This window comes from Colletotrichum phormii (assembly GCF_030913505.1).
Source record: "Colletotrichum phormii strain CBS 102054 chromosome Unknown BDP81scaffold_12, whole genome shotgun sequence".
Taxonomy (NCBI): Eukaryota; Fungi; Ascomycota; class Sordariomycetes; order Glomerellales; family Glomerellaceae; genus Colletotrichum; species Colletotrichum phormii.
This window is the reverse complement of record NW_026851454.1, coordinates 843,996-859,093: the sequence shown is the minus strand read 5'-3', so window position 1 is coordinate 859,093 and position 15,098 is coordinate 843,996. Positions and strand designations below refer to the sequence as shown.

At 51.5% G+C, this 15,098-nt stretch overlaps 5 protein-coding genes across 5 annotated transcripts; 1 reads left to right on the top strand and 4 right to left on the bottom strand.

Moving 5' to 3' along the window:
- Nucleotides 1-256: 256 nt before the first annotated feature.
- Nucleotides 257-1,783, bottom strand: BDP81DRAFT_450539 (gibberellin 2-oxidase; the record flags this gene model as incomplete). The annotated part of the gene is made up of 7 exons (XM_060592536.1): nt 257-606; nt 664-839; nt 898-947; nt 1,030-1,216; nt 1,270-1,387; nt 1,442-1,654; nt 1,723-1,783. The coding sequence occupies 7 exons, from the start codon at nt 1,781-1,783 to the stop codon at nt 257-259; spliced, it is 1,155 nt and encodes a 384-aa protein (XP_060444289.1).
- Nucleotides 1,784-2,540: 757 nt separating this feature from the next.
- On the bottom strand, nt 2,541-3,538 carry BDP81DRAFT_490573 (uncharacterized protein; the record flags this gene model as incomplete). Its single annotated transcript, XM_060595288.1, has 2 exons — nt 2,541-2,892; nt 2,955-3,538. Coding segments are annotated over 2 exons (936 nt in total), but the record flags the coding sequence as incomplete, so codon positions are not given.
- Nucleotides 3,539-7,185: 3,647 nt separating this feature from the next.
- BDP81DRAFT_461888 (general substrate transporter) lies at nt 7,186-8,985 on the top strand (the record flags this gene model as incomplete). The annotated part of the gene is made up of 8 exons (XM_060593833.1): nt 7,186-7,282; nt 7,340-7,415; nt 7,477-7,701; nt 7,766-7,895; nt 7,962-8,032; nt 8,083-8,485; nt 8,553-8,579; nt 8,647-8,985. The coding sequence occupies 8 exons, from the start codon at nt 7,186-7,188 to the stop codon at nt 8,983-8,985; spliced, it is 1,368 nt and encodes a 455-aa protein (XP_060444287.1).
- A 227-nt stretch (nt 8,986-9,212) lies between these two features.
- BDP81DRAFT_40733 (glutathione S-transferase) lies at nt 9,213-10,198 on the bottom strand. The gene is made up of 2 exons (XM_060589011.1): nt 10,192-10,198; nt 9,213-10,135 (listed from the first exon to the last, which is right to left on the bottom strand). Exon 2 carries the CDS (start codon nt 9,992-9,994, stop codon nt 9,314-9,316), a length of 681 nt encoding a protein of 226 aa, XP_060444286.1. The 5' UTR covers nt 9,995-10,135; nt 10,192-10,198; the 3' UTR covers nt 9,213-9,313.
- A 1,024-nt stretch (nt 10,199-11,222) lies between these two features.
- BDP81DRAFT_407282 (uncharacterized protein) lies at nt 11,223-11,585 on the bottom strand (the record flags this gene model as incomplete). The annotated part of the gene is made up of 1 exon (XM_060589003.1): nt 11,223-11,585. The coding sequence occupies one exon, from the start codon at nt 11,583-11,585 to the stop codon at nt 11,223-11,225; it is 363 nt and encodes a 120-aa protein (XP_060444285.1).
- Between the last annotated feature and the right edge of the window lie 3,513 nt (nt 11,586-15,098).

Here is a 15,098-nt window from a genome sequence, read left to right as displayed (position 1 = left end):
TACCGCCAACAGGCTCGGTAAGGTACTTTAGCAACTAGGTTGAGTGCGGAAGCCTTGCATGCAACGTCCAAGTAAGTTACGACTCGTGATCCGTCTACTCTTATGAAGCGCCATTCAAAACGTCGTCGTGAGGAAACCAGGTTTTGATAAAAGTTGAAGTTCAATTCATTGCAACAATGTGCGCCATCCCGATTACAACTCAAAAGGCAAGACAGAGCGTAGCCCGTCCCAGTACATCAACGCTCTACATCCTCCTTCAAGCGGTGCCAGTCTTGACAGTAGGCAAGCTGTACTGAAGACGCGGCACATTATCAAACTTTCCGAGCGACTTGTGGCCCTCGGGGTCAGTGTACTCGCCATCAAAGGGGTCCTGGTGAACACCTTCCTCACGAGGGCGGTCAATGTCAAAGTCGTAGCGCTTCCACCCGTGCTTTCTCGCGTCGAGGTATTCGGCCATGCAGAAGACTCGCTCGTCGATGGGCTTGTCGGTGCCCATGCGCTGGAGGAGGGGTGAGTTCTCGATGGGGACGAGCTCGCGCTCATCGGCGGGGCGGGAGAAGTAGATTACGCCGATGCGACGGAGGTGGCGCTGGTCCATGGGCGGCTCTGTTGTTCTTGTGTTAGGTGCGGGCTTGCAAATCTGTGTTTTGAGAGTTTGCTTACGGATGGCTCTGTGGATTGTTGCCTTGAAGAGGCCGCCGGTGAGGCGCTCGAGGGCCTCGCCGAAGTTGACGACGATTCCGTGGGGAACGTGGCGGACGTGACGGTATCTGCCAGTCTCGTGGCAAAGAACTTGCAGTGCTGCGACGGGCTGGGAGAAAAGGAATGTCCAAGTGCCCCTAGACATAGAGTTAGAGATGACTTCCTTCAGTTGGGTTGGACGTGGGAAAGGCTTACCAATCGGTGTGTCCAGCAAGGAAAAAATCACGGTACTTTTCGCTCTCCTCCTTCCTTTGATCGAGGCTCGCACATCATCTATCAATTGTCAGCACTAGCGACATAAGACTCACGTTCAGAAGTTCAACTCACATATCTCAGATATTCAGTCTTGGATCCACCAGGGGCGTGTGTAGAGAGAACTTTCTCCTCGGGAACTTCAAGAACCATGGAGACAAGCTTGAGCAGCTTCACCAAGATGTTGGTACGGATGTAGCTCATGACTTCGTACGTCTCGTCCATGAACGGACGGATGATCTCGGGGTGAGGGCGGTCCTTGCTGGTGATGGGTCAGTACTCCATCTAGCTTCCCGACATGCTGGCATCACTTACGGATCGTGAACAAGCATGTTGTAGTGGTCCAGGGCCTTGGGGAAGCCACCCTTGTGACCGAGAGGTCCCGCAGGCTTGTATCCGGCATAAAGTCCACGAGCATCCTCTTCGGGGGTTACTACAGCCAAGATTAGCATGGTTCTTTGGGGGCCGGCGGTGGTGTGTTATTAACCTTCATAAGGGGCCTTCTCTTCGGGCTTGAGTGTCATCGCCGCATTGGCGATGCGCATTTGGCGCTCGTAGGTCTCGTTGGAGATGCCATGGTTTGTCAAGTAAAGGAAGCCATAGCCAGTAGCGGCCTCGTACAGGTCTTTGGCAAGCTGTTGGCGGCCCTCGGGGGTATCAAATTTTGAAAGATCGATGTTGACAAGGTCAACGTAGTCGACTGTGGTAGGAGAGGTCAGCTCATGCTCTTACATCCATTGGTCGGTTGAAGGTGTCGGCGCAACTTACGGTCCTCTTGTGTTGGCGGGGGCGGGGTGTAAGGCGGGAGTTGGTTGATGTCGGCGACCATGTTGGGCAACGTTAAGATGGTATCCAGGATATGAAATGTGCTGAAGAAAATGACACCGATGCTCTTGGGTCTTTCTATTTCTGTTTGCTGGATGTTGTTCTTGTTGGAGTATGGTTCGACTAAACTCAGTTGAACTTTGGGCTATTATATGACCGCTACTCTTCCCTTTGTCTGCTTCAATAACCAAACATTGACAAAGATGTTTACAGCAAGATGCGTTCCAAGGGAGTTGGGAGGACGTGGAACGATGCTCCGCGGAACGTCCACAGACACCACCCTCCATGTTCTCGATGCTCAACCAGACGTGGAGCTTGTGGCGGCATTGACAATCCCGGCTCACGGGTCATGACAACCAAGACGAATTCAATAGGAGCTGCCCCAGAGATTGTAGATCACTTGCAGTAGCTCCGTCCGCATCGCTCGTGGTTTACGAGCAGTGGAGGAAGTGGACGTGGAGCTCCTCCCACTGAGCGCGGGGAAGAGGAGCTCCACGCAGGGGTCAAATGCTGCGTCGGAATAGTGATGCATCACACGACTCAGTCAACAAAGGCAACTGATAAACTATTATGCAACATGTTCATTGCCTCGGGACACCTTTGTGATTCGTCGTTCATTGTAATTCGCGGAAAGTGGCCGGCTACTGTGGCAATGATAGTCGATTTCCCGAAATAGGACCCGACTAGAAATACTTCTAGTATATCGATTGGTCCCAAGGGAAGGCGGCAGGCATTGAGAACAGTCCTTCGACAAATTTAATCTAGTCCAAAGGTTGGAGACCAATCTCATCGAAGGAGGGGAGATGGCTTGTGTCGTCATCATGTTCATCATCATTGACTTGATCCATGGCGAGATTGCCAACTTCATCGGCTTGTGCCCTTTCCTCAGAAACCCGATTTCTGGTGGCATCACCTCTCGATCCTCTCTTATGAAACCACAAACCATTGAGCAGCTTTGCATACTTGGACGCAATGTGGTCGGTATTTGTGGCTGCAGTTTCTAAAACGCCTACAAACCGTCGCATGAGATTGGCAGTCTGGGCGTGTTTCCCAAACGAAATTGCTCCGGCTGCATGAGCCTTGTAGAGGAAGACGGCTGAATGTATCTCATACCTGATCACGAGCCTAAGATTAGACTCCAGAGCTAGAGAGATAGCTGGTGATTCTGTACTTACAAGCAAAACCGAGCTGGCATGAACCGCAAGTGTCTCTCAGGGTCAATGTCCTCGATTGCAATCTTGAGCAGTGCCTCCGCAGCATCAACTGCCTCGTAAACCATTCGTGCATCCGGGCTCGCCATGGCTGAATGCGGGAAACACGAGACCCTCGATACATCTGTGCCAGATAACGATGCCCTGTACAGAACAGCTTGAAAAGCAAAGGCATTCACGTAGAGACGGAGGTACTTCTCCATCATTCTCAAGCAGCACTTGAGGTGAGAGGGGGCTGTCAACCGGGTCCATACCAGATCCCACGCAACGATGGCGCGACTTGCATCGTCAATGTACTTGGTATAGTCACCACGCACTATGAGTTCAGCAGTCCTCTGCTTAGAAGCAAACAGGATGTCATGAGCGTTACCGAAGAGGGTGGTCAGCTCAACCTGCGCTTGGAGCAAAGACACAAAGTCATCCCCGGAAGCGTATTGGGGCTGAAGGGAGGGGAAGTCCACTGCGGTGAACCGGGCAGACAGCGCAGGGCCACGGGACCAGAAAGCCTGTCCCATTCGAATAAAGATCTCTCGGTCGCAGAGATAGGTAACTGAACAAAGTTTATAAACAGAATGTCACTTGTTTCGTAGGTTGGTTGACTCAGCGGATCGCTCGACAGCAACCACTCCACCTATATAAATCTTGATCAACATCAACAAAGTTTAATTAATTAAAACTACCCATAATCCTCTTCTCTAGACATTTCTCTCTGAAATGGACATGTGCGCGCATTGTGTCCAGTATTCCCGCAGACGCCACATCGCCGTTAACCTATTTCCGTCCTCGGCCAACGGCCAATACTCCGGCACGTTTCCTCCTCAATCTAAGCTGTAGCCTCTCTCTATGATTGAAGGTCATCTACCTCAGCTATAGTAAGGCTCCCTCCTTACCTAAGACGAGTTTTCTTAGATCTCCGCCGTCGGCTAAGTAAATTATTCTCCTCCCAAAGGGTTTTATTCTCAGCCTCTAGAAAAGCATTACGATACATCATAGCTAGTGTCCCTTTAAGGATATGGTCAACTACGTTACTAGCTGGTATTAGCGAGCTATTTAGATAATTTAAGATTCGATCTTTAATCAAAGTTGACTAAGAATTTGCCTCTATTAGGTTGTTTAGTGTTACGAGCTGGACAAGGCAACCAACTGTGGCACAAAGCAAAAGCTTCGATAATGATGACTCCGGCATCATTGTCCCTTGTTCTGCATTATATAGCTACGCGCCCACAGTGACAAGTTGCGGCGGGCGTAACATTTAGTATCTGAGAAGTCCACGCTGGGGGTGTTGCTAGGAGAGACCCTGGGGGCGTTAGAGTGTATAACTTCACATCCAGCTTCGAAAGCACACTTTCAGCACTTAACGGAACAAGCCCAGCCCCTTTGAAACCTCCCTGGATGTTTTTTACCGTTAGGGCTTGCGTGAAAGCGTTGCGAAATGCAGGGAAGAAGTCCTCCTTCGTAATATGCATATTACCCCGGCGCATCTTATCCTCAATATATCGACCATAAGCCATCTTTAGTGGCACAAAGCACCCAACGTCTAAGGGCTAAAGTAGATAAGACGAATAGGCCGGCATACAGAGTATAATGATATTATTTTCCTTATAATGTAACGTGCATGATAAGCGAGCGGATCGCTCAACAGCGACCGCCACATCTTTTTCTTTCCAACACATATCCATCCACCACAATGATACAGTCATCAAATAAAGAAGCTGGCATAATTCTAGCAGTTCAAGCTATCGAAAAAACACCAAATTTGAGTATTAAAGGTGCAGCTCGGATCTACTCAGTGCCATTTTCAACCTTACGCGCCCGTATCAATAGAAGAACTTCGCGACTTGAAACCGTACCAAACTTACGGAATTTGACGTTGCTCGAAGAGGATACGCTAATTGAGTATATTATCGACCTAGATTCTCGATTATTCCCTCCTCGGATCAGTGGTGTAGAAGAAATAGCTAATCGACTACTCGCCGACCGCGGCGCGCCCCCAGTTGGGAAGTGCTGGGCTTCGAACTTCGTCAAGCGACAACCACAGCTCCGGACGCGCTTTTTTCGCAAGTATGACTATAAGAGGGCCCAATGCGAAGATCCAGACGCGATAAACGCGTGGTTTCGCCTTGTGGCGAACACAATCGCGAAGTACGGCATCGTGGACTCCGATATCTACAACTTTGATGAGACTGGGTTTATGATGGGCCAGATTGCATCCGGAATGGTTGTCACGAGTGCTGAAAGGCGTTCAAACACGAAAATGACGCAGTCTGGCAATCGTGAATGGGTTACAGTCATTCAAGCCATCAGTTCGTCAGGCTACAGCGTTCCGCCGTACATCATCGTCACAGGCCAATATCACCTCTCCACCTGGTACACAAAAACAGGTCTCCCACGCGACTGGGTCATTGCAACGTCTGAAAACGGATGGAAAACAAATGAAAGAGGCCTAGACTGGCTCTAGTACTTTGATCGGCATACAAAACCGCGTGCAACTGGTAGATATCGCCTCGTCGTCGTTGATGGGCATGAAAGTCACCACTCTGCGGACTTTGAGATATATTACAAGGAAAACAATATCATCATACTCTACATGCCGGCCCACTCGTCTCATATACTTCAGCCCTTAGACTTTGGGTGTTTTGGGCCACTAAAGACGGCTTATGGTCGACAAATTGAGGATAAGATGCGCCGGGGTAATACCCATATTACGAAGGAGGACTTCTTCCCTGCATTTCGCAACGCTTTCACGCAAGCCCTAACGGTAAAAAACATCCAGGGAGGTTTCAAAGGGGCTGGGCTTGTTCCGTTAAGTGCTGAAAGTGTGCTTTCGAAGCTGGATATGAAGTTACACACTCCAACGCCCCCAGGGTCTCTTCCAGCAACACCTCCCGCGTGGACTTCTCAGACACCAAACAACCCAACAGAGGCAAATTCTCAGTCAACTTTGATTAAAGATCGAATCTTAAATCATCCAAATAGCTCGCCAACACCAGCTAATAACGCAGTTAACCATATCCTTAAAGGGACACTAGCTATGATACATCGTAATACTCTTCTAGAGGCTGAGAATAAAACCCTTTGGGAGGAGAATAATCTACTTAGCCGACGGCGGAGATCTAAGAAAACTCGTCTCAGGCAAGGAGGGAGCCTTACTATAGCTGAGGCAGATGACCTTCAATCACAGAGAGAGGCTACAGCTCAGATTGAGGAGGAAACGCGCCGGAGTATTGGCCCTCGGCCGAGGACGGAAACAGGTCAACGGCGATGTGGCGTCTGCGGGAACACTGGACATAATGCGCGCACATGTCCATTTCAGAGAGAAATGTCTAGAGAAGAGGATTATGGGTAGTTTTAATTAATTAAACTTTGTTGATGTTGATCAAGATTTATATACGTGGAGTGGTTGCTGTCGAGCGATCCGCTCGCTTGTCCGATCCGCTCGCTTATCATGCACGTTACGTGCTCAAGCCGATAGGTACTTCTCCCACCACAATCAGACACAAGTTGCCAAGCGCCTGTTTAACTGTACTCTCTTGGGTCTCTTGGGCAATAGGTAAACCGACCAAGTAACCATCGTAAAGTCTTGCCGAACTGCGATCGAAGTGCATCTGACCAGTAAAACTTGGTATTCGGGTTGCGACTCGATGCTTTACTAGCATCGCCAGCGTATCTCAGCCCTGGCACCAAGAGTCTCAAGTCGCTCACGAATACTTACACCAAGACATGCTCCGCGCAAGAGAGCGCCAAGCGGTATCCTCTCAGCCGTCGCCCGCGAAGCACGCCACCTCCATCTACAGCCGACGCTAAGTGTCCCCGACTTCTGCTAGACTCTGACTCGCCTTAGGCGCCAACACCCGGTATGGTTCTGTAGCTCTCGGGGTGTGGCTCTCCCTGTCATCCCCTCTCCTGTACCCCGGATTTGGGATTGCGGGGTGGAGGACTGGGGTCACAGGGGGGGCATGCTGGCTCAGTTCTTTCTCCGAGGTCTGTGGCATGGAGCCTCCGTCTATTGCCGTGGATGTCAAGTGGAAGTGTTGAAATAACACGATGCATATGGATTGTATATTGGGATTCGACGTACTTATTGCGTCCATCCGGACCTGAATTCTCAGACTCCATGAGACGGAAAATCTTCAGCAATTGGACAACAGAACTTTGAAAGTTTCGAACGCATCCCTGGACCAAAAGCACGATCACGATGGGCCTGTTGCAAAAGATTGTTCGCAATGAGACGACGAGAAACGACCCTCCCGAGATATACAACGCTCGCGTCATTCTCGTCAGTTTAGTGGTAAGTTGCGTCTACTCGACCGTTGATAGAGGGTCAGGCACTCACAGAAATCACCCATAAGCTTGCGGCGGTGCCCTCCTCTTCGGCATGGATATGGGCATTATCGGAGGTGTATTGACCATGGACACGTTCAAGAAGTTAGGTGCCTATGATTCCCGCAGCCTTTGATTTATTTTGGCCGATATCGCCTCCTTTCAGGCAATATTGCCTTGAGAACCAGCCCAAGGCCGTGCTGGCCAACCTGGAGTCCAACATCGTTTCCGTCATGCAAGCGGGAGCTTTTGCGGGTGCCTTGTTCTCGACATGGCTTGCCAACAGAGTTGGTCGACTATTCTCTCTCTTAATCGCTTCGCTACTGGTCTTCATCGGCGTGGCACTCCAGGCAGCTGCTAGTGGACATATCGAGGCCATGTACGTGGGCAGGTAAGCAGACCAGTCATAGCTCCATGTAGGAGTCTCGACACGGGTGAGTTAACTCATGTGATAGACTCATTGCCGGATTCGCCATTGGAATTGCTTCATCTGCCAACCCGCTTTACGTCTCCGAGAACGCACCGCGAGGTATCAGAGGTCTCCTCACTGGACTCTACCAGCTCAGTATTGTGACTGGGTTGACGGTCAGTCCACCCTAGCCTACGATAAGTGTACATCTAGACCTCAGTGCTCACGCAGATTTTATTCAGCTTGCATTCTGGATCAACTATGGCTCTCTCCTCCACATCAAGGGCCACACACAGTACATCCTTCCACTGTCGTAAGCATCGGGTTTTCACCTGGGTCCTCAACTCCGCTGACAAGCCCTAGACTGCAAGCATTTCCAGCTGTCATCCTCTCCATCGGCATGCTTCTCATAAACGAATCTCCCCGTTTCCTCGCCCAAAGATCTCCTGATAAAGCTCTAGCCGTTCTAGCAAAGCTCCGACATCTCCCGGCTAATCATCCATACATTCAACAGGAGATGGAGGGCATCTCCCGCCAGCTTGAGGAAGAGAGGGCCCTGTCCCGTAACGCCAACCACTTCACCCTCCTGAAGGAAGCCTTCACCATCAAGTCTTACCGTAGACGTAGTATGCTCTGCATCACTCTAATGATGTGGAGTAACCTAACGGGCACTAACGCAATGACATATTACAGTCCACGGATCTTTGCCAGTGTTGGGTTGACAGGATCTTCGACCGGCCTCTTTGCGACTGGCGTGTACGGCATCGTCAAGATGATTGATTGCCTGTACCGTCTTCATCGTATTCGTCACAGACTCATTAGGTCGACGAAAGAGTCTGTTGTGGACTGGGATCGTCCAGGTAAGTCAGCGTGCCGGATTCACAAGCCAAACATCATACTCAAAGTACTAACATGCCATCTTCCAAGGGCATCGCTCTCTTCTACGTTGGCTTCTACATCCGCTTTGATCCGCCCATCACCGGTGAGCTCGTCACCGCTCCGGGATACGTCGCTCTAGTAGCCATCTACATATTTGCTGCCACCTACCAGTTTGGATGGGGCCCTGTCGTCTGGACCTACAGCTCCGAGATCCCTCCCGCTCGTCTCCGCGCCGTCATGATGGGCATGGCCACAGCAAGTCAGTGGCTTTTCAACTTTGTTGTCGCCAAAGCTACGCCAAGCATGTTTGCTACGCTTGGTGAAGGCGGGTTCGGAACGTACTTTGTTTACGGCACTTTTTGCTTCATCATGGTTGTGTTTGCGTAGTTCTTCGTGCCAGAGACCGCCGGTGAGTTCAATTTGTTGCGATGAAGTCTTAAGTACTATGGTACTAATGATTCCTCAGGTCTTGCACTGGAGAAGATGGATGAGCTATTCGAGAAGGATTTGTTGAAAGACAAGCTTATCTGGAGAAAGAGGCACCAGATGAGCTCCAGAGATGGTATGAGTGAGGATCGGGTAGTGGATAAGAAGGATGCTGAACATGTTGAAGTTGTTTGAGCCAATGTGCAAGGGGGAACAACTTTTCTTAAGCAATCAACTGATGCAATAGAGTTCATGTTATTATCGACTGGTATCATCAAGACTCATAACTTCACTCGTAGACCGGCTTGAGCTTTTCCACTTCCAACACTTTCTGAATCCCCTCCAGCTTCTCCACCTTCTTCTGCAAGCGCTCAAAATTGGGATACTCACCCAAATTGGTCATGTACACCGCCGACCGCCGGAAGTAATACATGTACAAATCGACCACCGTCAGGCCGTCACCCACAGCCCACTCTCGGCCCTCCAGCCTGGACTCCATCCTCTCGTAGCATTCCACGATATGCTCCCAGCCCTTGTCCACGACCGCCTTGCGAGCCTCGTCTCCGTCAGCGAACCGGTACGGCCTCGCACAAGCGGCGACACTCGCGCCCAGGAACGTCCCGCTCAGCCAGTTGGTCCACTCATTCACCTTTGCGCGGTCGAGGGCGCTGGAACCCAGCAACTTGTCGGTTTGCTCGGGCGGGGCGATGCAGGCGATGTAGGTCAGGACGGCCGGGAGCTCTGTGATGACTTCGCCGCTGTCGAGGACGAGGGCCGGGACGTAGCCCGAGGGGTTGATTTTGCAGTAGTCTTCGTGGGTGAAGCTGCCGTCTGCGGCTTCGAAGCGCTTATTGGCGTTGGGTCTCAGCTGGACGGTCTTGAAGGGGATGCCGAGGTGGAGGAGCAGGCCGTGGGCTACAAGGGAGCACGAGCCGGGCTTGTAGTACAGAGTGATCGTTGGGGACGACATGATGATGGCTCAATTGTCTGTTGGAGATCTATGAGCTGTTGCTTTGAGTATATTTTTCTCTTTAATAGTCGAGCTGGGACAATTACTCGCGATACAAGGTGTAATATCTACTTGATCGGAGTGAAGTGGAGAATTGACGCCCTTGGAGCGACAGTCAGCGCGGGGTCAATGTAGATGTTGGACAATCTCATGCTTACGTAGCTACCCACGCTGACGGGAATCCTTGTTGAACTTGACATCAGGCTTGAATATGATTTGACAATTCTTCAGAGAGTGATTCTTATCTTCAGGAGAAGTGTCCAACCCGGGCAGGACGGCAACAGAATGCGACAGTGAGACGGCTGCCTAGGGAGATGGGACTTTCGTACTTGTTCATTGCGACTTGGAACAATGTTCTCTTCTCTCTTCAATGTGGCGACAATGAACAAATCAGGGGGTCCAATTCAACCATAGTCACAAGTCAGGGTACAGATCGAGCAAAGAGCCGTTATTCTCAGATTCTCAGCAATGGGGATAGCCTCAAACAGCGCGAGAAAGGTCCTGCAAGAGTGCATAGCGGCGTAAGGGCCCATGGGAACGTCCATGCTAGTTCAATTGTGGATCGAGACACCGGGAGCTTGGTTGGAAAGACAGACTGAAGAACGGAACACGTGATTCATTAGTAAAGAGCCTGGTTAACTGGCGTATCATGGGCTTGAAGGCATGTCACTGAGTAAAACCGCGGTATCTTGAAAGGACCCCTCGACTTCCCGATGAGATTACCTAGTTCACCGAGGGACTCACCGGGGGTTATGTTGATATGCGACAATCCAATTGGATATGACGCGATCAAACCATGGAGGCCCAGGAGTCCGACAACAATATAGATAGACTGAGTTGTAGACATTCACGAACAAGTCCCAGCTTGCATAGGCATTAGGTTGACTTTAGTGGTTGAGGGGTGCACCACCCGTGAGATGACCCTCGGCGGGATGACCCGAACGATCACATACAGCAGCCAGTAAGCACGTTCCTAAATGGAGCTGTCGGGACGCAAGATGCACGAAATCAGGCTTAAACCACAATGCCGCCGAAGACGAAGAAACGTGGCTGGCCTTTTCGGACTCTACGGCCACGATGAGATGTGTTTACTTGGATGCAGCAGCCACTAGAGAGGCGGGATTGGCGCCATGTGCCTGGTCTGATGGGCGGGGAGATTCTCCCGTTCGTTCGGACCAAAAGAAGCGCCTTATCTGTGGTAGCATGCAGTAGCAGTTGGATCGGGCGTCGAGATCAGACGGAGAGCGACGGGCCTGCATCGAGTTTCGGGCAGAGTCGGTGGCATCGGAAGCCACAGAGGTGAGTCCAGGAGGGAAAAATGGCTCAGTTGATGCGCGATGCCGTTCAGCCTGACGTGACTGAAGGGTTGGGTGGTGAAGCTGCTTCGGAGAGCGTCGGGTAGCGCAGCCAGGGGCACCACGGCGAAAGAGAGGAAGTAGCCGATGGAGACGGAGAACCAACCTCTCAGCGTAGCCTGGTGGAAGCTGGGTCTAGGCCCGATGAGAAGTGAAGGCGGGATGAAGATATGGGGGTGACGAGATAGCAGACCCATGGGGGCCTGTGGATATGCTAGGCAGAGTGTGAGAGCTTGGAGACCGGTCTGGACGTCGTCTATCTACGGGCCATAACGTTCTCGGTAGAGAAACAGAAGTGCTGCATGTCTGTACCCGTACAGACTTTCATCTTGTTTGGGGGTTCTTGGTTGGGTTCCAAGCGACGAAACGACGATGGAGAGATGAGGGGGAGGGGCACTCGTCAGTTGCGTTCCAAAGCTCTGAAGCTCTAGCTGTCTGTGCCATGGCAAAGTTCCAACTCGATACAGACTGGAAAAGGTTGATAAGAGATCCTCCCAAGGTCCCGGGGATCACAATTCTGATCCAGATGGCATGGGGATGGACGTGCTCCCCTCCCCTTCCGCCTGTACCATCCGAAAATGGGTTACTCGCACTGCGGCTCCTGATTCTGGGAAGGGAACGGAGCGAGGCCGGCGGGCGATAGTGCGGGCTAAGAGGGAATGGGCCGAGGGTGCATGAGGGCATCTCCAGGCGCCGCAGGCTGCAGAATGCAGAATGCAGACTGCAAGAGGTAGTGCTCCCCAACTGTTGTTGGTCTAGCGGGTTTGTTGGAGTCTGCTTCGTCGTCGACTCTCATGCATGGAATGAAGACAGTTGACCGGGGACTGAAAGCACGTTTCTCATCAAGCCATCCAGTCATCACTCATTCATGAGCCAAGCCGTTGGTCATTGAAAACTGGAGTTGCATGTCGGGGAGCATGTCAAAAAGGCGGTGGAACCTAGCGTGCTCGAGGAAAGCCCCGGAATGGGCAGAATAAGATCACCATTCTCTAAGTTATTCAGTACATGTATTCACAATTCCGAGCGGGTCTACTACTCTGCAACTCTCGAGTGAATACAGTGGGTGAGTGGTTGCATCTCAACACCACTTGGTCTCTATGTCGTCCGACGTGGCCTGATAGAGAGATAGACCAGACTTTGTGGTCTGCCTTTGCCCTTCACAACGCGTCAAGTCAAACAAGTGCAAGTCGGAGTCGCATTGCAGCAGCCAGCGAACAGCCAGTTGTTTCGTCGCTCAGAGCGTCCTAGTCCGCATTCCGCAACGCTCACCGTCTTTTCGGAGACCAAAACAGAGCAGAGCAGGCGGTTAGAGTTATCAACGACAGGTAGACGGAACAGCCCCGAGGCTGGAACACGGACGGGTTCAACGTTACTTTATCCAAATTCGATACGCATCGGCTTTGAGTCTTAAGGCGACTCTATTGTGGAGCAAAGCAGAGAGCCTCACTCGAGTCAACACGGAGTAAGAAAAAAGGGGGCAGATAATTACCTCGAATTACGTCAGGTGGGTCTGAACTTTTCAAAAGGTTACTATCAGAGTCATTTGCACAGTGGTTTGACCCAGAGTTACGGCGGCTCTGTCATCATGTTCTGATGGTGTCTGCGCCATCCGGGATGACCGCGGCGGCAGCTCAATGTGGCTCACCCAGCAGGGCGGACACTATCAGACGGTGGCGGGGATGGCTTCAGTTGGGGAGCAGCCGCAGGTTTACGGTAGTCTACCACGTCTACCCCGTAGGTAGGAAAATGGTAGAGAAACGGATAGTGTCCAGCAGCCAGCTCTAGTGGGCTCAGCTCAGCTCACGCCATGAGATGGTGAGATGCTTTAGCTGCGTGGCTGCTTCAAGCTTGTAGCCCGGCGCCCTTTTCTCGGCTCACATTGTGTTGTCTGGATGCTGCTAGTGCAAAGCCCAATCAACTGTTGAGAGCAAAGAGGCTTGTGGACTTTGGACTGGGGGATGGGATCATTACTCAGTCCCGCTGTGGTGTTGTTTTCTGTCAATAACTGTATCTTCTTGTGTTTCCCCTTCTCAGTATTTCCTTACGTACTTGCCCAGCACAGGGGGTTGTTGAAGATTTGTTGGAGTGGTTGGTCGAACAATTGGATTTTCCAGAGATGCAATTTGTGTTGCATCACAGAGACATCATAGGGCACACAGACAATGGCAAGCCGCAGGAAGCACAGAGCAGAGAGCAGACAAGAGACAGTGGCATCGACCAGGGCACATCCCACCAACCCACCACCAACCTGTCAACTCGGCACCATCTTGTTGAAGCTCTATGAGTGTATGGATAGGTACCAAGGACCAAGGACCACCACCGGTGCTCTAGCAATTCGTCCCATCCGAACCAGGTGCGCCAAGGGGGGGGGGGGAACAAGGTCCAGGTATCGGGCGAGTCTCGAGGAGGTATTCTCGGTGTATCCCGCCGCATTGAAGGGGTGTGGAGAGACTTATGACGCAGCTATTTCCACTTGGCTCGTTACATGTCCAAGACCTTGGTCAAGATGGTCTGGTTGTGTCTACTCCTGGTAATGCTCCACGCCCAATCCCGGAATGATTCTCCCCTCCCCCACCTCCATCTCTCCATCTCCTGGAGTCCTCCCGGTAAATGCTCTGGACGCAGAGAGGAACAAGCTGGAAAACGCCAGAGCTTGACCACGGTATCCTCCCGCGTCCCAGCATCCTCCAGGATTATGTGGCACCAAAATAGACGGTTCCCTCGCTGTCAGTTTCTGTCTGGAACCGTTCAGCACCTTTGAGCATCTCGATTTGGGGCATCTACTATGATTTCTACTGTGGTTCAGCTCCGAGACACGGACAGTTGACTGGGAGACTACCTGGCATATTCGTCTTGTTGAACTGTCTATCCGTACTACGTATTCACTATTGTCAACTTCACCACTAGAGAGGAAAGCAGATAGATAGAAAGACGATGGAGAGCAGAGAGATCCCTGACGCAACGGTACAAGCCTCTACCAAGCAATACAGCGACATTGGCATCGCCTACCAAGGCCAATCACCAAGCTCGTGGGCAAGCAGTTGTGGGTTCTGCCGTGTTCAGTCCGTCTGTCAACCTGCGATCCCTGGCGACGCTCTCCTGTGTTTTCTGGAGACTCTGGACTCTGCTCAGGACTCTGGAGACTGGGAGACTGGCCTGGGCCGGAGAAGACCACCCACCCACACGCTCACCAGACTGGAGAAGAGGCACAGAGGATAAGAGCAAAGCGTCCTGCAGCTGTCGTACTCTCTGATACAAAGTATCTTTCGTGTGTGCTCACTGCGGAAAGATACCTCTACTACATTATCGTATCACAGCACTAAGATTACCATCAGCAAGAGAGCACACCAAGAGAGAATCCCACGAGAATATCCACCGAGGAGCATATTCACCTTTGCCCCATTGCTTGGACTCAACAGTCACATTCTATCGATCCGTAGGCCCTGGAATTCACCCCGGCTCCAAACCCCCGTCAACTTTGCGTCTCCCCCGTCACTCTGAACTCACCTCTCACCGTTGGCTTCGTTTGGTTTGGTTTGCCATCAGATCAGTGACGGTAGCTTCAAGCTTGTTTGGTTGCTTACTGCGTGTTCTGTTGCCCCGGTCTCTTTTCTTTGGTCTCTGGTCTTTGGTTCTCTTCGTCTATTCCTCTCCATTGCTGCATCCCTCCCCCATATTCCGTCTTGAGTCTCCAGATCCCCCCCGGTCCA